General features: G+C 46.1%; 1 protein-coding gene and 1 non-coding gene across 2 annotated transcripts; both read right to left on the bottom strand.

The window, feature by feature from the left end:
• Window positions 1–6,355: 6,355 nt before the first annotated feature.
• LOC133748945 (U6 spliceosomal RNA) lies at window positions 6,356–6,464 on the bottom strand. The gene has a single exon (XR_009864542.1). It is a non-coding gene; the product is annotated as a U6 spliceosomal RNA (small nuclear RNA).
• A 7,357-nt stretch (window positions 6,465–13,821) lies between these two features.
• Window positions 13,822–26,035, bottom strand: NUDT7 (nudix hydrolase 7). The gene is made up of 4 exons (XM_062177243.1): window positions 25,939–26,035; window positions 22,444–22,597; window positions 16,803–16,961; window positions 13,822–14,499 (listed from the first exon to the last, which is right to left on the bottom strand). Exons 1-4 carry the CDS (start codon window positions 25,971–25,973, stop codon window positions 14,137–14,139), a joined length of 711 nt encoding a protein of 236 aa, XP_062033227.1. The 5' UTR covers window positions 25,974–26,035; the 3' UTR covers window positions 13,822–14,136.
• Window positions 26,036–26,866: the final 831 nt, after the last annotated feature.

The raw sequence follows: 26,866 nt of genomic DNA, 5'->3' as shown, positions 1-26,866 counted from the left end.
TGTCTAGCTCTGTCTGTCAAAAAAAATTATCAGATATGGATATCTAGTACAGAAAATTAAAAAGTGGATGTGGAATAAAGAGTGCTATCAGGCTAATATTCTCCCAGGAAAGGGCAAGTATGCTGAGAATTGATGATAAAACTGGTGCCAACTGTACAACAGTCAGGCTAAGACCATCCTGGGGTGGGGGATAGCTGGTGCAAAAGCACTGTGGTGGGGCTGAGCTCGGTCTATTTTAGGAAGATCAGTTTGAACACAACTACTTGCCCCAGAGTGAGAAAGTTCAGTGGTAGGTAGGATCTCGAACATGCCCGTTTTGTCAGCCGATGAAGCAACTTGAACTTTTTTATCGGAACAATTGGAAAGTACCAGAACATTTGAAGCCATGAAGTGCCATGATGTTAGCCTTGTTACCAAGCTCTCTCTGGATACTGAGTGAAGAATGGAGTGTAGTGGGCAAGAATAGGTGTCAGCACGGAGGCAGAAAGCTGTTGCAGGTCCAGGTGGAGGTGATGGGGGCGGGGAACAGGTATCACAGGGAAATTGGGGAGAACAGGATGCTGTGGGATATGAATTAGATGTAGAATGAACAGCAGACTTGCTGATGGAGTGCAAGTGGAAGATGTGAGAGAAAAACAGGATCAAAGACAACACCTAGGGAACTACCAAGAAGGAGAATTACTTTGTCTTGTGAGCATTTTTGGACAAACAGAACAGTAACATGTTTGGAAACCTATTATAATATGAAGCGTAGAACAAAACCTTTTCTGATAGTAATAGTGCTGTGGAAGTATCTACCAAGTCCTTCATTCTGGTCCCTCTTTCCCTTATTGTGTGTAGGGAGATAAAAAGATATATGTCAACTTAAATTCTATCCTTTTCACCTTACTTTCTAAATTACCAAATAACCCTTGTTTTCCATATGGCCTTTGCCCCTCTGAGAATTGCATTGCCAAGGAAACAGATTGTTAAGCAGAGGCACTGCAGCTAAATCCTATTAAATGTGCAATAATTCAAACGAAATGCACAAAGCCAACCAGTACTTGGGTTTGCAATATTGGCATCCGAATGTCCCCCTCCTAATCCCTAACTATACACTTAATAAGGTTCAGCGTCTAGATGCCTGGCTAATTTTGCCCAGAGTTCTGGACTTGTACATTCCTTCACCAAATCCGTGCTCTGAATGTCAGAATTTTTAATTAACCTCTCCGAATGGTATTTTTTCACGTAATAAATTCTCCGCATGCTGCTAGCTTTAAACAATAGGCCAAAAAGTGAGTCCTTTCTTTTCGTCAGACTTTTCCTTTGTCAAACAGTAAGCAAAACTGCTTAAACACCTGCATATGCTAAACATGGCTGGAGAATGTCCAGAATTGGAGCGTTCAGAAGCAGAAGGAGTTTAGACACCAAAGAGCTCAAATCTGCTTTACACATAGGGAAGCTGATGTGCACCAAGACAGATTTATGTCTCCAAGTTCACAGCTTATTAATGGGCAGTACCAGGGCAATGCACACTTTTCCTGGCTGGTGACCCAATACTGTCCTTCTTTGTCACAAGGTAATTCCTCTTTCCACCACTCCTAAAGTCCCCTTCACTCTTCCTGCAGTGTAAATTCAGCACTCCATATTCTCTCACCTCCATTCTTCCTACCCCACTCTCCCTCGTTCACCCTCATCAGCGTAGCCCCAGCCTCCCCCTGCACACTTTGGTCTCCAGTAACCCTAGTTTCCTCCTCAAGTGCAGCTCATTGCTGCTGGTCTCACTTCTATACTTACCCTTCCCTCCTATTGCCATTTCTAAGGCTCATCTATCTCCTTGCAAGATTAATGAATTTACACATCTGAAGTGTTTTACCCACAAATCTCTTGCATCCATCCAGTGCCCCTGAGTTTTGCTCTGAGGCTGTCCTCACTTGACCCTTGTCATTTCATTAAACAGATGTCTAGTGAAGTGAGAGAAAAGTATAATTGGAACCAGCGTACTGCAGATAAACTTACTGCTGGATGCCTAGGGTGAGCCCTAGTGAGCATGAGATGCAAGGAATCAAATGCATATCATCCTTCTGCAAGGGAAATGAGCTCCTCTTTGAGTGGTGAGAACACAGAGAGGGGAGTTGGAAGGGAAAGAGCACTGAGCCAAAGAGCCTCTGCCCCCTCATGCTGCACTCTAAGTTAACCTTGATATTCCCATGTCTCCATGTAAAGTCAGTAAGTGAATTTTACAAAAGGCATCTTAGGAAAAATACAGAGAAGCAGTCTGTGTCCTGGATTTTGGTTGACACTAAGACAAAGCAGGGCTAAAAGACCTCTATGTGAAGAATGCAGAGCTAGAATTCACTGAAGCAAGAAAGTCACTGAATTTGGAGGTGATTAGAAAAAATGTAAGTCCTGCAGGATGTGAATAAATCTTGGAGACAACACTGAGCTTTGCGCTGGAATTGTACTGGGGATTCAAGTCATGTTTATCTACATCTGAAGGGACAGAGCTGCAAATATATTGCAGACATTGGTGCTGGAAAGATGAAGAGATGTACTTCTTCTCTCTTCTTTTTTATGGTACATCAAGACAGCAAAGTATGGACATAGTGAAGTCACAGGACAAAAAAAAGGTTAAGGATAGGAATTTCTCAGTTATGGCCTCTGGTAGGGTGCTTCATATACTTACACAGTAAATTACAGAAGGGGTGACTCACAAAACTGTGGGCCACCCCTTGTCAGATGGTCTGCTGGGAAGACACTGAATTTTACGTAGACCACTGAATTAGCTATCTGGTTGTAAACTTCTACTCCTTATTTATGGATGCTCCCCAACTTACAGTGGAATTATAGTCCAATAAAAGTATTAGAAGTTGAAAATATCATAAGTTGAAAGTGTACTTAATACTTAACCTACTAAATTAGTTTAACCTACCTTTAATGTGTTCAGAACACTTATATTAGTCTGCAGTTGGACAAACCCATCTAATATTTTGTATTGAAGGGTGAAATGTTTCATGTAATTTACTATTGGAAATCCTATAAAATACCTCCAGGAACAAGGATGGAAGCGTTGGCTGTTGGAAGTGGTCTGGAGCTCACTGCCGTGGTACAGGTATAGGGATGTAGTGGTGCACTGACTGTATCCATGACGGGGTGAGAGCAGTGGCAGCCCCTGTCAAGGATGATCCAGGTGTTTTAGTTGATCTGCTGAGACAAGAAACATTGAAAGTATTGCATGCCAGAGGTGACTAAGTCAAGGAGATACCAATGAAGTCTGCCTTCAAAGAACTTACAGTCTAACAGCTGAGCTCATCAGTGAGAACAACACCCCAGGAGGTATCAACAGAAGGAGGTGGCCATCAGAAAAAACGAGAGAGAGAGAGAGATTGCTATGCACACATTGTATGCACACATACAATGACTCTGGTCTAAGAGAGGTGGCCACTGTTTCTCTAGTATCCTAGTCACAGAGGAATCATCTACAGGAGCCATGTCCAACGGAAATATATTGCAAATCATATACTATACATAACTTTAAATTTGGAAAAATCAATTTTAATGCTATATTCTATTTTACCCTACATAGCAAAAATTCTATCATTCCAACATGTAGGCATTGTTGTCTTTCACATCCAGGATGTATTTCACTCTTCCAGTGTCTCATTTCAGAATAGTCAGAGGAGTGTTCTCTGCAGACATTATGTCTAACGATCACCGTGTTGGAAAGCAGAGTTCTAGAGTTAGCCATCATGTGGGCTAGCACAGACTGAAAGGCTGGGTGTATTAGTTCACTTTCTGTTACTTGACCTGAAACATTTGATTGGGGCTTCTTTGGAGGAAAAGGGTTTATTTAGCTCACAGTTTAGGCAGCCCCATAGTCTGGTGTCTGATGGGGGCTGGCCATTAGCAGAGAGAGCCTAAATCAAACTGGAACATAAAAAATAAAACCACTCCTAAGGGCCATCTACCAAGAGCAGGTCCCCACAGACCCACCCACAGACCTCCCACTGAACTACCTCCCAACCGCCACAGTTAGATCAAGGCTTCACCCTTATTCAGCTCTATATGTATGTGTGATAATTTGTTTTTAGTTGGAAAATTTTAATTAGTTTTTAACAGATGCAATATAGTTTGTAGATAAAATTCTAACATAATGATATTCCCTTCTTCCCTTCCCTCCCTCCTCCTCACTTCCTCTTTCCCTCCTTTTCTTTCTCTCTTTCTTTTAGTTTTTGAGATGCCATATTTTAAATTTACATTAGAGTAAAAAGGCTTACTGCTTCACCAGATGAGAAGTTTAATAAGTAAAAAGCAAAAAGATCCTGTTACTGGGAGTATAGCCTATGGCTATAAATAATAATTGAATGGAAAAATGACAATTTCATCCATTTATAATTAATTTTAGAGTAATCACAGATCATTAAAATTGTAGTATAACATTGTTTTGTACCTCTGTCAAACCAATAGTTAACAAAGTTTAACTATATTTGTAGCAAGTGATACGTATAGATATTTCTTTCTCTTTTGTTTGTTTTTTTCTTTTTTAATTTTAGCTCCCACATATAATGGAGAATGTGTACTATTTGTCTTTCAGTGTCCGGCTTATTTCACTCAACATCATGTCCTCTAGTTCAGTTCATTTTGCTGCAATGGCAGAATTTCATTCCTTTTTTTTTTATAGCTGAATAGTATTCCAATGTGCATATATACCACATTTTCCTTATCCATTAATCTGATGATGGATACCTTGGTTGATTCTAAATTTTGGCTACTGTGAACAGTGCTGCTATAAATGTGGTAGTGTAGATATCTCTTTGATGCAACTTGTGTTCTTGTCTGGGTACATACCCAGTAATGAGATTGCTGGATCTTACAGCACATCTATTTTGAGTTTCTTAAGGAATCGCTATACTCTGGCTGCAGCTGTTTGCATTCTTACCAACAGTGTGTTAAGTGTTCTCCTCACCAGCATTTGTTACTCTGTGTCTCGGATTTTAGCTGTTCTGAGAGGAGTGAGGTGAGATCTCATGATAGCTGGCATTTTTGAAAATTTTTTCATATATTTGTTGGCCATTTGTATTTCTTTTTAGAGAATTGTCTATGGACCGGGTTGGTTGTTTTTTGTTGTTGCTGAGTTTTTTAAAGTTGCTGATATATTATGGATATTAATGCTCTGTTTGCTAGGTAGCTAGCAACTATTTTTTCATTCTGTTGCATGTCTCTTCACTCTGTTGATCATTTCCTTCGCTGTACAGAAGTTTCTGATTTGATGTGACCCCATTTGTGTAGTTTTTCTTTTGTTGCCTGTACTTTGGGGATCTTGTCCAGGAAATCATCCCTTACACGAATATCTTGGAGTATTTTCCCTACATTTTCTTCCAGCAACTTCGTAGTCTCAGGTCTTAAATTTAGGTCTTGATCCACCTTGAAGTGATTTTTGTATGTGGTGAGAGGAATGGATCTAATTTCATTCTTATAGATATACACATCCAGTTTTGCTTAATGAACTCTTTTTTTTTTTTTTTTTTTTTTTTTTGACAGGCAGAGTGGACAGTGAGAGAGAGAGGCAGAGAGAAAGGTTTTCCTTTTTGCCGTTGGTTCACCCTCCAATGGCCACCGCGGCTGGAGCAGCGCGCTGATCCGAAGGCAGGAGCCAGGTGCTTCTCCTGGTCTCCCATGGGGTGCAGGGCCCAAGCACCTGGTCCATCCTCCACTGCACTCCCGGGCCACAGCAGAGAGCTGGCCTGGAAGAGGGGCAACTGGGACAGAATCCGGCGCCCCAACCGGGACTAGAACCTGGTGTGCCGGCGCCGCAAGGCAGAGGATTAGCCTGTTGAGCCACGGCACCAGCCCCTTAATGAACTCTTAACACTAAGATTTCAGAGTTTAAATAATTGAATGACTTTTGGTAAGACAAATCCTACTCAACCCATAACACTGGTCTCAGTTTAAAGACTGTGAAGAATGTTGATTTTTTTTTTTTAAGATCTACAGAGTTCCAGAAGGAAAAGGAAGAGGGGAGAGACAGAGAGAGGGAAGAAGAGAGATGGAGGGAGGAAGGGAAAGAGGGAGGGAGGGAGGAATGGAGAGACAGAGATAGAGATAGAGAGAGAGAGAATGTGTGTCTTCTATCTGCTGGTTCACTTCCCAGATGGATGCAACAGCCAGGACTGGGACAGGCCAAGGTCAGGAACCTGGAAGTCCAACCAGTTCTTCTAAGTGGCGGTACTCAGGCCATTTCTGATGCTTTCCCAGGTCCATTAGCAGGCAATTGAATTGGAAGTGGAGAAACTGGGACTTGAACTAGCTCTCACAGAGGGAGTGCTGGCATCGCAGGTAGCAGCCCAACCTGCTGTGCCACATGCTGGCCCCCAAGGAATGTTGAGTTAGTCTTTGATATATTTGCGTGTCATCCTTGCACAGGGACCATGCTAATCTTCTCTGTATCATTCCAATTTTAGTATATGTGCTGCCAAAGTGAGCACAGTCTTTGACATGTTTGCTTTGACTTCAGATTACTGAATTGGCAGAAAGAGAGATGTAAATGACACATAGCTATAAAGGACATGAGTGAATGTACTTGGGTTCTTCATGCCCTCTTTTGTTTACCAAAGAAACTCAAGTCTGTACACGGAAGAGTCATAGGGCCAACCATGCTGGGGAGCAGCACTGGGTCTTTCCACCAATACCTTCCTCCTGTTGGCTGAGTCTGCCTTTCAGAACAAAGGCGACAATGTCCGATGCCCACCTTTCCCTGTTTTCTTACAATTAGTGATGGACCTGATCCATCCAGTGAGTCATTTGCTGAGTGATGAGGGATTAATTCTAACCCTGGGTTCTACATCTGTATCACAATGTTTCCAAAATACTCTACAAAGGAGTGGATCCACTCTAAGCTAAGAAATACTAAACTAAAGGTCCCCATAGTATGAAAGCATATAAGAGAAGCAGAGAGAATTAAAGAATGTGCAGACACGTGCTTTGATGTATGAGGATATTTTCATAGGAAAGTTACAGAAATCCTTCTAAGCTTGCTAACCATGGAAACACCCAGGCTTCAAGAACAAACTTGCAGGCATTTCAATGCCCCTGGAATACACTACTGATTTTTGCTGCTGTTCTGTTCTGCCATTGATTTTTTTTCTCCTCTCTGTTGTTACAGACAAGCCTTCTCTGCTTCCCAGGGCAAATAATGACCCACATACACACCCACAAATGCTCCCTTCCAGAGAGCAGGCAGACAGACTCTGGTGCCACTTGGTCATAATCCCAAGGAAATTACTAAATGGATATGTCTTATTAACTGACTTTGGGTTGGTTTCCAACCCCTGGACACTTAACAGAGTGGTCTGTCTTCATGCTAATCCTGACACGGGGGAGAGTTAGTCCCCCAAGTGGGGAACTGTTTCCTAAGGCTGTCCTAACCAATTACCACAAACTTGCTGGCTTAAAACTATTATTCAGTTCTGGAGGCCAGAAATCTGCATGATGTCACTGGCGGGCTCCACTCCCTCTGAATGCTGTGAGGAGCGTGTTTCCTGGCCTCTCCCAGCTCATGGTTGTTCCTGGTGATCCTTGATTTGTAACAGCATAACTAGTGTCTGTGTCTGTCTTCCCCACTGTGTGCATCTCATTGTCTCAAATCTCCCTTATATTTGTCAAGACACCCTGGTGGGCCCTAAATCCAGGATGGTCATATAAAAACCATTAATTTAATCACATTTGTAAAGATCCTATTTCCAAACAAGGTGACATTGACAAATACTGGGATTAGGAGCTGGGTCTTTCTTTCTGGGGCTACTATTCAATTCACCATAGGGGGGTAAGATAGACTGATACCTGTTTACAATAGGTTGACATCCTAGCCAGAATTTTTCACTATCTTCAGTTTATCATTTAGTTTGATGCTAGGTAATACAGATTTAGAGTAAGAAGAAAAGGTTTTAGGTAACTTTGCAGAATGCTTTTTGGGATCCATAGAAAGTAGCAGATTAAAAAGAAGAAAAATGAGGCTGGTGGAAGGAGATGAAATGAGCCCAGGGTTAACAACAACAAAAGGATAAACAATCAAAAGAGTACAAGAAAATCAGAAGGAAAACTCCAAATGTCACAGGGGTCATAAATGAAAAAGGGAATGACAATGCCCACAAAAATGTTGTTGATAGCCATGACAAAGTAGGGAATAAAAGCTTGAAGATAAAGTGTAAAAGGGGGAAAGTTATTGTCAAGGGACTATCATACCAAGTCTACACTTAGAAAAAAAAATTGAAGGACTTGAGTACGAGGCCTTAATAAAAATCTTGAAGAAATATTTGCTTCAGGAAGTATTTCTTGTTCTTCCAGGTGTAGCTGGTGGAATCCCTGGTGTGGCAGCAGCAATGACACAGGTCTACCAAGTAGTCCCCAATTAATCTATCTATCTTTCTTTCTTTCTCTTTTTTTTTTTTTTTTTGACAGGCAGAGTGGACAGTGAGAGAGAGAGACAGAGAGAAAGGTCTTCCTTTTTGCCGTTGGTTCACCCTCCAATGGCCCCTGCGGCCGGTGCATCTCGATGATCTGAAGCCAGGAACCAGGTGCTTCTCCTGGTCTCCCATGCAGGTGCAGGGCCCAAGGACTTGGGCCATCCTCCACTGCCTGCCCAGGCCATAGCAGAGAGCTGGCCTGGAAGAGGGGCAACCGGGATAGAACCCGGTGTGCCGGTGCCGCTAGGTGGAGGATTAGCCTGTTAAGCCACAGCACCGGCCTCCCAATTAATCTTTAACCTTGAATTTCTTGGGCTTGCTCTAAAATATTTAAGACATCAGGGCACATTAAAAAAAAAGTTAATGGAAACAACATAATTAAAAGATAAACTTATGTAAAAAATCTTTGAAATCATATATAGGTTTTTTTCATAATATTCATTTTTTCCAGGAACCTTTTGAAGATGCCTTGAACATTCTAGTAAAATTTAAAGTCTTTGGAAAATATCATACACTTAGGCCAGTTATTTAAATAGACCATGCAAGTCGTAGAATACTGGTCATCAAATTAGGGGCTACCTTTCGGTCGCCCATTGGTCTTGGTCCATTCACCTGAGGCAGACTAAAGGGGCCTGTGGTATGTAGGGCTATGCTTTTCAGAATCAGGCTGGGGTAAGCACAAATACACCATGTGCTATACAGATCTGCAAGTAAGGGCAATGAAGCAGCATCCTGCTATCGAGTGGAAGCATTTGTACAAGTGGGCATAGAGGACTTGACTCTTAATGACTGAGTTGTGTTGTGTTCAACAGTGGGATGGCACAGATGTGTAGCTGTGTAAGAGTTCTGAATGAAATATGCACAGGGAGAACCCATTAAGGACCCTTTGTATGCCACATCTGAGGCAAATGGACTCCCAAGTGGGTGATGATCACTCCAGCAATTTTATGAATGCCCTGCGCTGTTCTCAAATAAGCCAACTGGAAACCAGAAAGAAACAACTTGAATTGTGTTTAATCATCTTGTCTAAGGGGTGGAGATATGTTTCCCCATCTCAGTTCTTCAACTGGAAAGCTGGTGCCATGAATGCATTGTTGAATTAGCAACTATGCCAGGACTTTCATTTATTAATTGGTATGTTCCATTTAATTAAAATAATCCTAGCTAATTACTCATTTCAATGTGTTCAGCACCAGTGGAATAAGCTGGAAGACATGATTAAGGCAAAAACAAACTGTATTCTCTTCAGTTTATTAACTTTGTATTGCTTTCCCTTTTACACATAGTGGTTCAAGAGAAACAGGAACTTAACCTTCTATTCTTGTTGCATCTTGAAGTGGGTGGGTAGAGTAGAAAGAGTATGGGCTTTGAAACTCATATGTATGAGTTCAGATGTTGGCTATGCCGTTTATGAACTGTGAGACCATTCGCAAATATATAAGCTCTCTGACCTTGTTTTTGTGTCTAAAAATAGAAATAATATTTGTACTCACAACAATAATTAGTGTAAAGGTTAAATGAAATAAGCAAAGGGAAGAATCGGGTATTTAATAAGTGCTTAAATAAATGTTAGTACCCATCATCACCTCCACTAACCCAGTGGGTAGCATCTCTTCATCTATCAGGCTTAGTTCAATTACCATCTCCTCTGGGATGGTTTCCCAGAGTACCAAATCCAGGCTAAGTACTCCTCCTCCTTTTGTGTGTTTATCCCTATCATACAGGGTATGTGAATCTTCCATTTAGCTGTGTATCGAACAGGTGCACACATCCCATTAGTAAATGATGTGGCTATTTAAGGCTGAACTGAAAATACATTTTTTCAGTGCATGTACATTATACATGTTGAGCAATGAAATGCTCTTAAATCTGAAACTTGAGTTGTGGACATGACATCACAAGTGGAAAATTGCACACCTGATCTCATGTGACAGGTCACCGTTAAATACAGGCACACTAAAAATATATGAAATTACCTTCAGGCTATGTGTGTTAGGTATATATAAAGTGTAAATGAATTTCATGTTTAGACTTGGATCACATCTCCAAGATATCTCATTATGCATATGCAAATATTCCAAATCCAGAAATGTCTGAAATTTGAAATACTTCTGATCCTACACATTTTGGATAAGGGACAGTCAACTTGTATTTTCAAATGGCTACCAAGTCAGTAGGATATAAACATGCATTGTGCTTTTAGTACATAACTACATAATAAACAAAATTGTTAGGTATCATTTTTTAATTTCAATGTACTGTGAAAAAGCTACTGGGATGGGAAAGACTGTAAACTGGGAAAGTTCTGAAGTAAGCTGGAGAAGCTCTGCACTAGAGAAATAACAAGGATTATGATGATAATGGTGATATAGAGTTATAATAATACCATGATTAATAGTTGGCAAGTATTTAAGCACTTGCTCTTTCCCAGCACTGTTATGAACACTTTGGTATACCTCAAATAAAGGGGTCACTTGTCTTAACTCATTTAATCCCATGACAGCCCTAAGCAGAAAGTTTAGTTCTCCATGTTACAGGCAGGAATCTGAGGACTACAGAGAACAGATAGCTTGCAGAAGGTCACAGAACAGACTGATGTGAGGGCTGGTATGACGCCTCAGGGCTCCTAATGACTTCTTTACCAAGTCTGTAGGGTTGCAAAGAAGACAGCGCTGGGCAGCCTACACAGTGGAATCCTTAGCATTCACAGACTTTGGGGACTGGCCAGAGTGAATATCTCAGGCGTCCTCGTTCTACACTCGGGGTTCCTGACCACATCTTTACCAAAGTTGCGGTGTTGCAAAGAAGACAGAGCTGAGCCCTCTGGATGGAATCTATGGAATGTGGGGAGAGTATCCTTTGGGGTGTCCATGTAGGCCACAATGACCCCTGCCCTTGAAGGTACTCACAGATTATTGGAGGCAGCTAGGTGACCCATGTTAGGCCAGATGGAGCTTTTTCAAGGAACTGGAGGCCAAGGTGCTGCATTTCTCTTGCCTCTCTATGTCCAAATAGATGATTCCTGTCATACTAATGAGAGGACACACACAGGAGCTTCACGGCCTCTTGGCGTTGGGCTAGACTGCTGCTTTGACCCTCTTTGAGGCTGAGTTGTTCTGTGGTTTTATGGGTTCTCGGAGAGCTGTACTTTCCCAGTAACTTCTCCTTTTATTTGAGCCAGATTTGAGATTTAATTAGAACCCTCATCACAGATGTCAAAAAATTTGCCACCAAAAAGAAATGACAGAGGAAGAGAAGGCAATGCTTCCCTTACAAAGTATCCAGCACCCTAACTTGAGTGTCCATGAATGTCCAGTTGGAGACTTCCAGGAAACCAGGTTCGTCTATAGAGTTTGCACAGATAGTTCTGATGGGGTACTTTCTGTATTGCCAGAGAGGTCAGCCATCCAGCCAGCAATTATACCACTGTCAGATTGTAAATACACATTTGCAAATGCCTCTGTAATTGTTCAGAAACAGAGTAGGCCTGCTCATGCAAGGCTAGTTACAGAATGCTAATGGGGATGCTTACCCAACATCTGCTTTCATGGCTGGAGCCAGATTTCTGCAGTTGATACATTCATGGGTACAAAGCAGCAGATTGAGTATTTGCCTCTGCCAACTCTCAACAAATAAAAGTCGGCAGCAAAGGACGGTTGCATGGCTGATTGATGGGTTCGGTGTAGGCATCCTGTTTTCTAAAAACCTGGCAATGCTCAGATGGACATGAAGTCGCCATCACAGAATTACGGTTGTTGCTTCACTCACTGACCTCCCTGGTCTTGGGCAGGATGGTTAGTTAATGCCGTAATTAGACAGAGAGATCTCTGCTAACCCTAAAGCAGCATCTATGGAGATACCAGCATGAGAAGTGCTGGGTACCAAGGCACCGGCTCAGAATGCTTGTCTTTTTGTCTTTCAGTGAGAGGCTTGTGTTTGAAGTCACTGTTTTTCAGCCTTCATCATCTAGAGGCATCTTTCTCACTCCCAATTGACAGGCATGGGAGCCATTCATATTCCCACTTTCGGCTCCTCTGTGGCTGCTCAACCTCACCTCACCCAAGGGGACTCTGCAATTGCCACAGAACTCACACGGTCAGTGTCAGGTGTCTGATGATACCTCACATTTAGATGAATATCCATCCAACCATTTTCTTTTTCTTTTTCTTTTTTTTTTTCTTTTTTCTTTTTTTTTGACAGGCAGAGTGGATAGTGAGAGAGAGAGACAGAGAGAAAGGTCTTCCTTTTTGCCGTTGGTTCACCCTCCAGTGGCTGCTGCAGCCAGCACATCATGCTGATCCAAAGCCAGCAGCCAGGTGCTTCTCCTGGTCTCCCATGCGGGTGCAGGGCCCAAGGACTTGGGCCATCCTCCACTGCCTTCCCGGGCCATAGCAGAGAGCTGACCTGCAAGAGGGGCAACCGGGATAGAATCCGGCGCCCCAACCGGGACTAGAACCCGGTGTGCCGGCGCCGCAAGGCAGAGGATTAGCCTGTTAAGCCACGGCGCCAGCCTAATCCAGCCATTTTCAAGAGTCGTGGTGTATTATTCAGGGTTACAGTGATGTTGCAACAGAGACCCTGATTACAGTGGTAGGGAAAGGACAGAATTGTCTTTTTCTCTCATGGAACAGTCCCAAGGGAACAACCCGAGTTTGTGGGCTGCGCTGTTCCACAGTCATCCAGAGAGCCAAGCTGTGGCCATCTCTTAGTTCTGGCATTCCCATCAGGAGTTATCCTCATCTGCCTGGTCAAGGCTGGGTTGCAGACAACTTCATGTTGCAGCTCATGGAACTGCAGGGAAACTGGTTTACCCTGTGTATCGGAGATGACCTGCAAGGTCACTTTTCACTCACATCCTATTGGCCTAAACTAGGATCCAGAATCCCATCTAACATCAAGGGATTTTGGGTAACACTATTTCTACCTAGGACATTATACACTTGTCTTTTTATTTTTTATTTTTTTTAAGATTTATTGTATTTATTTTAAAGGCAGAGTTAAAGAGAAAGAGAGAGAGAGAGATCTTCTATCGGCTGGTTCATTCTTCAAATGGCTGCAATGACCAGGGCTGGGTCAGGCCAAAGCCAGGAGCTTCTTCCAGGTCTCCCATGTGGGTGTAGGGCCCAAGCACTTGGGCCATCTGCTGTTGCTTTCCCAAGTACATTAGCAGGGAACTGGATAGGAAGTAGAGCAGCTGGGACTCAAACCAGTGTCCACATGGGATGCTGGCGTCGCAGGGTTTACCTGCTGTGCCACCACACTGGTGCCTATGCACTCGTCTTAAACTCCACTGGCATGGAAGGAAGAACAACAGGTTTGGATGGGTGGCCGGAAGTTCCTGTCTCATCTAACAAAAGATTCCAAAAAATGACAGTTCTCACTAACGAGATAAACATCACAGGTTTATCATGAACAAATGTTTATTATATGCCAGATACTCTTTCTTAAATGTATTAGACAAATATCGTTAACACACTGGAGGTTAAAATTGCAGCACTATAAACGCATCTTTCTACTTCTCAAAGACTTTTGCTCTCTCAGATAACAGAGGCAACTGGAAAAAAGTTTTTTTTTTTTCTTCCCACTTTCATATCAGGAAAAATACACCTGTAAAATTCCAGCAGCCGACATTATGGTTGTGTAAGCGCACACAAACAAACTTCTTGGCCAGGTGTCTGGATGCTGGTCTCATAAATCATAGCTTGCTGATAGTCTGTTTATGAAGGAGGTAATTTTTGCAGGTTGGTATTAGGTCATTGAGGCCAAATCCAAACTCAAAGGTGGGTTTCTTTTCCAAAATAATTAAGGCAGCCAACACAGCGAGTTTTGCAGTTATTCCCTTGATGATGTAAGTCACGCTGTTCTCAGGGTTTGTGTACTCAAAGCAATGAATAGTGAAATGACGACCAGCGTACGAGATGTGGTGCTGGTAGTAGACGCGAGGATGCAGGAAGTAGTCCAGAGGCACCAGGAACACATCCTTGACTTCACTGGGGTTAGGCTGGGCCTGGAAGTTGTGGTCTATAAAGCCCACAACTGGCGTTATCAACATACCTTTCTGCAAGTGGAAAACAAAAAATACACAAATGGAATCTGAAAATCTTGTCCCTCCTGTGTAAGCTAAGCAGCAAACCAAAGAGTCAGTTACCCAAGGAGGCAGTCAAAGGGGACAGACTTGTCCAGAAGTGAACTATGCCCTGTGAACTGGGAGTACTGGCTGCCCTACCTGTGGTTACTCTGAGAACGCTATCTACCGTGAACATGAGCTATGGGTACAGTGGTCTGGAATGGCAATTTGGCAGTATTATAAAATATAATCTCTTGACCTAGGAATTGAACTTGTATATGTGCATTATAAATCCGTGCCTGCAAGAAAATATATACGACATGTAAGGCTGAAACATTATAACTCTTCAATTGGTGGACATCTAGGTGAGATGAACTATCATTATAGACACAAAACAGACAACACAATGCTTAAAAATGTGATAGAGTCCTTTCTCTCTCAGAAAGACAAGGATGAATGTGAAATAATATCGAATATTTCCATTTTTAGGAAGATTATGTGTATATATAATTATGTGTCACACATACATTAAATTATATATAAACTATTTTACATGTTACATACAGGTTTAGGGGAAATGGAATTAAAAGACAGGTTTATTTTAATGCAAAACCTTTTTGAAATCACTGCATAGTTTCTTCCTAATACATATTTTCCATCAACTTTTTAAAGTCCTCTCTATGTTTACATTATATGGCATGTGTGTTGCAGGGAGGATTTCTATTTATAGCCACAACAGCTTACAGATGAATATGGGACCTTGGAAATCAAAGACTCCCAGTTCTAATGGAAATACTGAGAGCGGTGCCTGGGGCTAGCCTAGGTGAAGGAGCTGATCAGAGCTGCACGACCTTGAATTAGAAAGTGCAAAGAATGGGCAGTGCCTGGGACATCCCAGGGGAAAGCAGGTGGGAAAAGCCAGAGGTAGGCACATTGTGAGTCTGAGAGGTAGGGAAGGTTAAACAGGCCTACAGAAAATTCTCAAGAGAAGGGGCACTGATGCATGTTTAAGAACAGAGACCACTCAGACCATTAATTAAATGGTGAAATCCAACATTTTCACGGGAGGTGACAAAGGGAACATACACAATTAACCCAGATGTTGTCTCAGCACCATTGATCTTCACAATGCTGTAGCATCAAAACAAAACCAAATGGAACATATCAGATGATCCAAGCCACTGGTTTCCTAATTGTTAGGCGACATTAAAAAGTTTATACCCACCTCTGATATTAGGTGATGTGGGCACTCCACCTCTGCAGTGTTCTGCCCTCAAATCATGGCCCGAATTTAACCACGAGAAAAATATTAGATGAACCCAGATGGAGGGACTTTCTACCAAATACCTGACCAGTCCGCCTCAACTACCAAGGTCAGAGTATAAGGAACGTCTGAGAGCTGTCAGAGACGAGAAGCCCAAGGAGGCATCCCCGCTGAGACTCAGGCTAGAAGGAGCTTTTCCACTAATGTAGAAAAAGGCAAGTGCTGTGTGCTTCCCCAGTTGTTACAAATACGCCACGGTGATGTAAGGTTCAACCGCTGCAGAAACTGGGTATGGGGCTCACGAGAACCCTCTACTGTCCTTGCAATTTTTCTGGGCAATCTGTAAAATTACAATGAAAGGTTGACACGAAAATGTTCATACTGCTAAAGAAATGCTGTCATCCAAATTCAAATCTTTCTCTTCTCAAGTCAGTGCAACAGTGAGATTGCGGTGGGGATTTCTTAGGAAACAAGGGCTGGACGGAGCAGGTTGGCAGTGTGTGGGGATCTGGGATATGCTGTTTTGGCGGATACCGTCGAGCAGACCCTGACTCACAGCGATGCAGTTACACATAGACATAGTTGTTAAGCAGATTGCCTAGTGACCTCAGGCAACTGATGCCCTATAGACACACTTTATTCCTCGGTGAGGACAAAAATAAGGATCTTCAGGGCAAAGGGAAAGCACTGGTAGCCTCCGAGGGGACAAAATCTGGCCTACGCACCCTGGAGTGAGTGTTACCCTCCTTGTTGGCTTGACTTCTCAAAATAAGTGTATACTGGAGAAAAGTTGATGCGAATGAACATTAATGGGACAATCCAGAAGCATCTTCAGGGCTCCATAACACCCACCGTGCAACTCAGGGATGGAATTCAGCTTTTTGATTGCCGGGTAGAGGGTAAGGGGGCTTGCCCACAGCCACTTAGCTAACAAGGGGAAAGTACTCTTTGGGGTTCAGTTTGGACACACATGGGATCTCGAGGACTATGGCCCCACGGGGAGCTCAGGAGAGGTGGCAACAGTCCTTACCTGAAACGGCTGTGGCAGCAGGCAGCAGATGACCTTCACCTGCTGAGGATGCAGCCCCACTTCCTCCTGGGCTTCCCGCAGAGCTGTGGCTACGTCATCCGCGTCTGTAGGTTCCCACCTTCCTCCAGGAAAGCAAACCTCTCCAGGCGACCTTCTTAGCTAGACATTGAACAGAGCAGCAGGGGTGACTGCGACTGTAGAACCCTTCATTCCCTCCACAAATGCTTTCTGAACCTCTGTCTAGTGCCAGAGCCATTCCTCTCCTGATGGTATGAAGTAGTGAACAAAGTTAAGATTGTCTTTCCCTTTTGAAAATTTTCTTTGTTGGGGCCGGCGCTGTGGCGCAGTGGGTTAATGCCCTGGCCTGAAGTGCCGGCATCCTATATGGGCACCGGAACTAGTCCTGGGTGCTCCACTTCCTATCCATCTTTCTGCTGTGGCCTGGGATAGCAGTAGAAGATGGCCCAAGTCCTTGGGCCTCTGCACCCACATGGAAGACCTGGAGGAAGCTCCTGGCTCCTGGCTTCGGATCGGCACACCTCCAGCCTTTGCGGTCAATTGGAGAGTGAACCATCAGATGGAAGCTCGCTCTCTCTCTCTCTCTCTCTCTCTCTGACTCTCCTCTCTCTGTGTAACTCTTTCAAGTAAAATAAATAAATATTTTTTTAAAAAGTTTTCTTTGTAAAACAATACACTTTGAGAATTTCCTTCACTGCTAATTTTTCTCTACTTGAGCCTAAAAGGTATCACATCCATGCAGACACATTGACCCTGGTTGGGGCAAGAGCAGAAACAAAGACTAACATAAAGGACAAGTCTCCTAACAGATCATTTTCTTGGGTCCTCACCAAGTGCCTACTGTGTTCTGGGCTTGCTGTTCATAAGGATTTTTTTTTTCATTAAATCCTCAGAACAGTTCTATAAGCTGTTCTTTTTTAATGAGGTTAAATTCATATAATATTAACAATGTAAACAATGCACTGCCATTGAGTACATTGACAGTGTCGTACAACCACCACTACCATCCATTTTGGGAGTATTTTCATCACCCCAGAAGGAAACCCCCACGTATTCACCAGCTGATACCCATTCTCTCTGCACTGCCTGTCTTTCTCTCTCTGTGGATTGACAGTCTGCAAAATTTCATGTAGATGTGACCTTTCGAGCCTGACTTCTTTGACCTGGCCCGTTTCTGAGGCTGATCCATGTTGTATCATGTATCAGCGCTTCATTCTTCCCGTGGCTGATGAGCATCCCGTGATGGAGATGAGTATATAATACCACGTGTCTATCCATCCATTCACGCGTGGACACATGCGCTAATCTCTTTTATTTCCACTTTTAGAAAAGGAGAAAATAACCTGACCGAATTCATACAAGGAGCTGGGAAATATACGAGGGTTTAACTCTGGAGCCTGCGTGCTTCATCAGCACACCATGTAGTGAGTGTTTACTGAAGCACAGAAACCGTCTATAGTCATTGGAGCCATCAGTGCTACTCAGCTCAATCTCCACATACATTTGCACACTTACCTGAAGGAGCAGGGGTTCCTCCTATCCCTGCCGCTGTCCCCTTTCACCTACATCCTTGGTTCCACAATTTCTGACTTAAGAACTAACTCTGTTTCCATTTGTAGCATCTTAAATATTTCCCCCATCCCTGTCTCTGTCTCTAAGATGATTTATCAGGGAGGGTGTTTGGTACAACCTGTAAGTCTCTGCATGGGATGCCTGCATCCTACATCAGGGTGCCAGGGTTTGAGTCCCAGCTCTGCTTTTTTTTTTTTAAATTTATATTTTTTATTTATTCAAAAGAGTTACAGAAAGAGGTAGAGACACAGAGAGAGGTCTTCCATCTGCTCCCCAACTGGCCGCCAACTGGCGGAGCTGAGCCAATCTAAAGACAGGAGCTGGTAGCTTCTTCTGGGTCTCCCACACTGATAGAGGGGCCCAAGGACTTGGGCCATCTTCTACATCCAGCAGAGAGCTGGATGGGAAGAGGAGCAGCCAGGACTAGAACCAGCACCCATATGGGATGCCAGTGCTTCAGGCCAGGGCTTTAACCTTCTGTGCCACAGTACTGGTACCCCCTGCCTCAGCCTTGCTTCTGATCCGGCTTCCTGCCCATACGCACCCTGGGAAGCAGCAGATGATAGCTCAAGTTCTTGTGTCCCCGTCACCCAGGTGAGAGGCCCACATTCAGTTCCAGGCTCCTAGCTTTAACTTGGCCCAGCCCTGGCTGTTGTGGTCATTTTGGTAGTGAATCAGTGGATGGAAGTTCACTCTTTCTGTGTCTCTCTACTTCTCTAAAATAAAAATACATAAAAACTTTAAATAATAAATAAAATAACTTCTCTCTTATCTTGAGCAGGGGAGGGAGACAAAACATCTCCACATTTCTCTCTTTAGCAGGAGCAAACTTCTCAGCAAACTGACCCCAACAATTCCTTTTCTCCCTCTCCCAGTAAGTGTCCACTGTCCCCTCCCTACTGTACTGTGCGGGACACTGCATGCTCCTCTCACCTGCAGTGTGCAGTGTGCAGATGTGCCCCTCCCAGGGCAACAGAGGTGTTTACATCAGCTATGGCTGCAGCACATGCAGGGCCTGGCCCGACTTCGGGATTTCATAACGAGAACTCGAAAGGTCAGTTCTTGATGTTCAGATGCTGAATCAGGAGGTCACGCTGGCGTTTTTCGTCCCTGGGCTGACTGACAGGTTTAAGGACAAACTGGACGCCTGCTATGGTCTGAATGTTTGTGTCCCCCTAATTCATATGTTGGCACCCTTACTCCCAAGGCGATGATACCATGGGTGCAGATCCCTTATCAGTGAGACCAGTGCTGTTAGGAAAGAGGCCCTGTGTTCCCTCCTGCCCTGTGAGGACACAGAGAGAAGACAGACACCTAGGAAACACGAAGCAGGCCCTCGGGAGACACTGGATCTACTGGTGCCTTGAACCTGGACTTGCAGCCTCAGAACTGGGAGAAACGAACTCCTGTTGTTTAGCAGCCACCAGCCTAAGCTGTTTGGCTGGAGCAGCTGGAAGGGACAGGGACGATGCTGTTACAAACATTTCGGAGTTCTATGGTGTAAAAGCCGGCTTTTAAAAACATAGTTGTTTTCAATCCCTCTCTGCTGATCCATTTGGAGCACGGCAGGCACTGGAACAGATGAACCCTCCTCCCCATCAAGTGCAGTCTGGGAGGAGGGGGAGGGCATGGGGCTGCTGTCTGGAAGCCTCCAGCCACGTGACGCCTAAGCAATGGACCTAACGGCCATGGCCTCTGAGAAGGCATTGCCTGTTGCCCTGTTCACGTGCAAGACAGGCAGTGACAGGCACCCACACGGAGTCATCTGGCTTGGAGAAACCTAACCTTATGAAATTCTTCTTGGAAGCCAGAGTCGTACAGACTAATTTTCTGAGGCTTCAGTCTAGGTTTTGTTCTTGAATTTTCTCTGGCCTTCGAGCTCCCAGAGCAGGGGACAATGGGAAGGAGGAAGAGGAGGAGGATGGAGGGGCAAAGGATGGGCTAAGAAGAAGCACAGCAGCTGACTCCTGCAAGTGTGAAGAAGCAGCCGTGAGGGTCTGAAGGGCTGGGCCCTGGAGTGAGGTGGGGCAGAGGGCTCTGCTGACTCTGCTGGGCACCAGCATTCCATAGCTACAAAGGGGGTCCCTTACTTAAGGTGGCCACCAACAAGGAGGAAGTGAAACCGTAGGTGGCAGTCAATGTCCCTGGGTGCTGGGCAAGCCAGCAGTTGTGCCGACACTTCACAGCCTCTTTAATTCTCACAACACTACACATCAGGCAACTCTTAGTCTCAGTTTAGGGATGAAAACACAGGTCTGGGGCGATGACAGACTTAGCTACCGGTGGCAGAGCTGGAGGGAGATCCTGACTTAAGCTAGGGAGGCTGAAGGTGCCTGTGAGCTTGGGGTGACTCCAGGCAGGGGCGGAGCTTCTGGAATGCCCCAGAGGGAATTTCTGAGTCCCACAGCCAAGGCTTACAGTCAGATTTAAGTCGGCTAAAACACTTTTACTACAAATGTGACAGTTACTTGTCACAGAGGAGAGGGGTTGCCAGAGTGAGTTTCGTGTATTCTCGGTGTAGAAATAAGAAGCAGAGCAACAATATGCAACAAAACAGAAACTTTTATTTGGCAAGCAACAGAAACACAGAAACACATCTGGTGCAAGAGGAGAGCAGGCGGAGTGGCCAAAAGGGACCCTGGCTTTCAGGAAGTGCCCAGAGTGTTGAAGGCATTCTGTCTGTTCATTGGGTCCTTCTATCGGGGGTGCCCATTGCATGGGGGTTTCACCTGTATGCTGATTGGCTTGGGGCTCATGGAGATAGTGGGAGGGTTCTCCTGGAAACAGCCCGATTCCCCTTAGGGCCTCAGCCCCCCTCCTCTGCCAGCTCTGGGGGGAAGACTGCAACCAACTTGAAGGCGTGATTTTAAACCTCAGGGTCACAGGAAGCACAAGAAGTTACTAGTGGGGGAGAGACCAGCCGGTCTGGAAACAAGTTTTCCAGCCACAGCTGGCAGTCTGCCTGTGAAGGTCATTCTACCCACATGTGGCAGCCCACAGAACCCCAGCCCCACGGGTCGGCCTCAGTGACTGAGCCCCAGAGTTTATGGTCTGTTGAGTCTCACTCAAAAGTTTCCCTGGGAGACCAAAGACCCACCTGCTGAATAGTTTGGCTTTATCTGGATTATCTTCATTATTGTTTGTGTGATAATTCAGAAAACACATTTGTCCACAACTGTGCTTACTGGCAGAGTAGGGGACAGATACCAGTGTCTTGGTTCCCAGTTAACTGCCTCTCCCTGGAGCCTGGACTTTTATCACTGCCTGTATTTATGTCACTGTTGCCCAGTCTAGATTAAGAAGAATCTATGTATCTACCCCAAGTCCCCCAAACTCTGACACCTCAGTTTTTTTGTTGTTGTTAAGATGTTTTTCATTATTTTGCTTGAAAAGTCACATTAATATGGCCCATTTTCATTTTGTACTTTTCTTAAAAAATTATTTATTTATTTGAAAGCTAGAGTTAGAGAGACAGAGAGAGAGAGATCTTCCATCTGCTGGTTCATTCCCCAAATGGCTGCAATGACCAGGGTTGGGCTGGGCTGAATCCAGGAGCTTCTTCCAGGTCTCCCAGGTGGGTGCAGGGACCCAAGTACCTGAGCCATATTCTGCTGCCTTTTCCGGGCCATGAACAGGGAGCTAGATCAGAAGTGGAGCAGCTGGGACTCAAACTGGTGCCCATATGGGATGCCTGTGTCTCAGGCTAAAGCTACTACACCACAAAACAGCAGGTAGAGCCAGGATGTTGCTACACATCCCACAACGCACAGGACAGCTCTCCCTATTGAAGAATTAGCCATCCCCAAATGCCATCAGCATCAAGGTTAAGTAGCCCTGGTCTCAAAGTATTTTAAATTGCTAGCTAAATTCCTTAGTTTTCTTTCCAAAAATCTCTCTCTGAAGAATGCCACATCCTCCTATGGCTTCTTGTACCCCTTCAACATTGCTATTTGGAAAGTCTAAAACTGTGTTCTCAAAAGGTGTCCAAGTGACAATATTTCAGGAGTTCCAAAGTCTCGAGTTCATGGCAGGAGTCTTTTTGTTCACTTACCTTCTCCGACCGGAGGGTGAACAACAGGTGGAGTTTTCCTTCTTTATACAACAGTGGTAAAAGGACAGCACACTTCTCAGCTGATAAGCATGTGTATCTGGCCCCAACATCATACTTTTTCAAGCGAGCCTTAGCAGCCTCTATCAAATTGTTTCTAAAATGGAAACAAACCAAATATTTTAGTAACCAGAATGATGGTAAAAAATAAAACCCTGTTCCACCCTTACTTCTGCTCTGTTGAATATCTCAGGGTTTACCATCTCTGAATCTCAGTGTAGTTTTCAATAACATGGAAGAAATGGCAGTATCTAACCAGCATGGCTGTTGGCAAGATTAAATGAGCCAAAAAATTACTGAGCACACAATTTATTCCCTGAGTTCACTTTGAATCTTCAAATTTAAATTCAAAGTATGGTAAAATGCTTTTTTCAATAATGCAAAAGTTGAACTTTTCAATCCATTAGTTACATTCAGACAAGATAGGTTTGCCGAAGTCATATTGAGGTTAGACCACTTTCACTCAAGGCCCTTACCTCATGTTACCAAACCCTCATGGGGGCCGGCATTGTGGTTTAGCTGGTTAAGCCGTCACCTGCTGGTTGGGATGCTGGTTGGAGACCCAACTGCTTCACTTTTTTTTTTTTTTTTTAAAAAAAACAGGCAGAGTGGACAGTGAGAGAGAGAGAGACAGAGAGAAAGGTCTTCCTTTGCCGTTGGTTCACTCTCCAATGGCTGCTGCGGCCGGCACGCTGCGCTGATCCGAAGCCAGGAGCCAGGTGCTTCTCCTGGTCTCCCATGGGGTGCAGGGCCCAAGCACTTGGGCCATCCTCCACTGCCTTCCTGGGCCACAGCAGAGAGCTGGCCTGGAAGAGGGGCAACCGGGACAGAATCCGGTGCCCTGTCCGGGACTAGAACCCGGTGTGCCGGTGCCGCAAGGTGGAGGATTAGCCTATTGAGCCACGGCACCAGCCTGCTTCACTTCTGATCCAGTTCCCTGCTATTGCGCCCAGGAAAGCAGCGGCAGATGGCTCAAGTACTTGGGCCCCTGCATCCACATGGGAGACCCAGAAGAAGCTTCTGGCTCTTGGCTTTGGCCTGGCCCAGACCTGGCCAGTGCAGCCATTTGAAGAGTAAACCAATGAATGGAAAATAGTCTCTCTAACTTTCAAATATATTTAAAAATAAATTAAACCTTCATGTCTTTACTGCCCTAGAACCATGGTTTTCAAATTCCAGTGGCAACAGAATCACTCAGGGGACTGCTTACAACACACACTGCTGGGCTCATGCCTTGTGACTCTCACTTTGAGGTAGAGCTTGAAACTTTGTATTTGAATCAAACTCCTCCTAAGCGATGGTGTTGCTGAGTGAAGCAGTGTTGTGAGGATCCCGTGTTGTTGCCTGGATATGCAAGTATCTTGATTCATAACTACAAATCGTGCCTTTTCGTGTTGCTTGGTATCCGTACACTTGTAACAGGTGCACGTTTTGTTGCTGGTTTGCATGGTGCCCACTTCATCCTTTCAACTTTGCATCTACCTGGAACCTCTGAATGTGGATTTTATTCAGAAATGGGATCATTGCAAACGAAATTAGTTAAATATCTTGAGATGAAATGCCTGGATTTTAGGTGTGTCCTGAATCTAATGAATGGTGTCCTAAGGAGACACAGAGAGGGGCCAGGGCTGTGGCTCAGCAGGTTGAGCCACTGCTTGTGACACGGCACCCCACGTCAGAGTGCCAGTCTTCCTGGCCCAGCCCTAGCCACTGCATCCATTTAAGGAGAGAACCATTTGATGGAAGAGCACTGACTCTCCCTGTCTGTCACTCTGCTTTACAAATAAATAAATCTTCTTTAAAAAAAAAAAAAAGACACAGAAGGAGGGCAGCCCTGGAAGACAGAGGCAGAGACTGAAGTGATGTTGCCACAAGCCAAGGGAAGCCAGAGCCATCAGGTGGAAGAGGCAAGGGGCCCTAGAGTGGCCTGAGGAGGTGCCGCCCTACAGACACCTCCATTTCAGATTCTGTCCTGCGGAACCGTAACACAGGAGTGTCCTGCACTAAGCCGCCCAGCTGCGGGACCCTGTTACAGCAGCCCTAGAAAATGGCCAGTTTGGTTCGAATGCTTCTGAGGAAAGGCAGGGTTGCACAGGGAGCAATGGCAGACATTCAGGTGAGCCACAGTGTAGCCAGGTGGCCTCTCTGAGCCCCTGCGCCGGCCTTCCCTGGATGTGCGGGAGGCCATCTGTAGAGAGAAGGTGCTGTTCACACCCCGTGCACGGTAACTACCCTCACAAAAGCCCCGGCACTAGATACGCAGTAGTCTGTGCCCGGGTTTGCTGTCTGCTCCTCCAGGAGGCAAGGTGCTCCTGCAATGCAGCTGAGTAACAGCAGCGGAGTTCACAGGTGACCAAACGGCCTGAAAAGTCACCAAATTCTGGCCCGGGGGCTTCAGATTGCACAGATGGGCACAGCCCACGCCCAGAAAAGGCAATGGGAGTCCCGCGTGTGTACTTGTTACGGCACCCCGACCTGGGTGGAGGCCTTGCTGTAGGACCCCCAAACTGGGCCCACTCGCCGACGCCCAGAAGCCAATCACTGAGGGAGCGTGAGCGAGGTGGAAGAAGGCAGGGACTGGAGGCACAGTGCAGGCCAGCTACTGCTTAGCCCCCAGGCTCCTGGAGGAGTTAGGGTGCACGATGAGCTTGTGCTAGGATCCTGGTTGGTCAGGGATGCCCTGCTCTGTAGGGAATTTATGGTGGCCGGGGGGGGGGGGGGGGCTCCAGTTGGCCTGGGGGTTGCATGAAGGTGGCAGCGACATTCTGCCCAGACCTGGAAAACCCTACACGAATCAGTGCAGGCCGACGCTGGCCATCTTATCCGAAGCAAAGGCTCCTTCAGTCCAGCGGTCAGAACCTTGGAACCCAGCTGGATCACGCCCTCAGGTCAGTGAATTCCTTTCGATCAAGGGCAGGTGAAGAGAGACAAGAGGCTGGGTCTTGCTTTCACATTATGGGGGCTCGGGTTCAGGCTGAGCTACCAGGCCGGCCCCTAGGGAGAAGCCCAGAGCCGCAGGACAAGGCTGTAAAAACCTGTTCCTGCACCCCGGGGCTGGCCCGGGGCAAAATCACCAAGAACACCAACTATGCGAGAGTGACGTCACCGAGACCCCCAGATCACGACCGGAAGCCGCCCCCCCCGGGGGGGCTGATCTCGGGGCTGCCGGGTGCGGGGGCTGGACCGCCTTCAGGGGGTCTCAGGGCCTGCAGTGCAGACGCGGTGTGCGTTAACAGTAAAACAGCCAGGAAGGGGCCACACCCGCGCGTGTGTGAACCCTGTCGGCCGAAGCCGGCTCTGTGGCTGGCGGGGGACACTGCGGGCGGCTGGAGCCAGGGCCCGGGCCCTGCCGGCGGGTGGGCTGGCGGGGGCCGCAATATCGGTCACAGACAAAGACCTCGACGGCCCCCGCCAAGGTCAAGGCCGGGAAGGCTTTACCTGTCAAGTTCCTGAGGAACACAGAGTCGCGACATGGTCGGGTAATGTTTGTTTCCGGTCGGAGACTCCTGGAGGGCGCTCCCCGGACGGGCATGCGCAGAGCTGCACTGGCCCTGGGGCGGGGCTGCGGGGGTCGGGGAAAGGGGCGGGGGTTGAGCGGTGGGCGGGGCCTTAGAGCTGCGGCGAGGGATGGGATGGGGCGCGGCTAGACACTGAACCGGAGGCGGTCCGGGGCGGGGCCTGCAGCCGGGGGCGGGGCGGGGGCGGGGCAGAGCTGAGGCGAGCGAAGAGATGGGGCGCGGCTAGACCTTGCGCCGGGGGCGGGGCGGAGGCGGGGCCTGCAGCCGGGGGCGGGACGGGGCGGAGCCGGCCCGGGGAAGCCCGGCTTGAGGGACGGAGGTGACGCGGACCAGAACGCCGCGGTCCGGTGTGTGGCGCTCCTGGCGAGGCCTCAGCCTCACTGCGGGCCCTACCACAGGAAGCCGGGCCGTGAGGGCTGTGAGGATGCCCAGGGTCTGTGAGCCGCTGCCGCAGGGAAGCCAGGAAGACCCCACTCCGGGCAGGAGAAGCCAGGGCGCCAGGGACCAGGGCGAGCTGAGGTTGGGCAGGCCCGGGGACGCAGCGTCTGGGGCCCGGAGCGATGTTAACCGCCCACGGAGATGTTTTCTCTGAGAAGTCGTGCAAAACCGAAAGAGGGAAGTGAGTGTAACAATGAGCAATATGTCATCGTGTCGCTTGGCTCATTTTCATCCAAACACCAATTAAGAGAAAAGAGAATTTTTTAAAAGATTTATGTGTTTGAACGGCAGAGTTACAGAGACCGTGGGAGAGAGAAGTCTTCCACCCGCTGGTTCACTCCCAAATGGCCGCAAGGGCCGGAGCTGGGCCGGTCTGAAGCCAGGAGCCAGGGGCTGCTTCTAGGCTCCCT

The sequence above is a fragment of the Lepus europaeus genome, chromosome 19 (genome assembly GCF_033115175.1).
Source record: "Lepus europaeus isolate LE1 chromosome 19, mLepTim1.pri, whole genome shotgun sequence".
NCBI lineage: Eukaryota > Metazoa > Chordata > Mammalia > Lagomorpha > Leporidae > Lepus > Lepus europaeus.
This window is presented reverse-complemented; position numbering and strand designations above follow the sequence as displayed.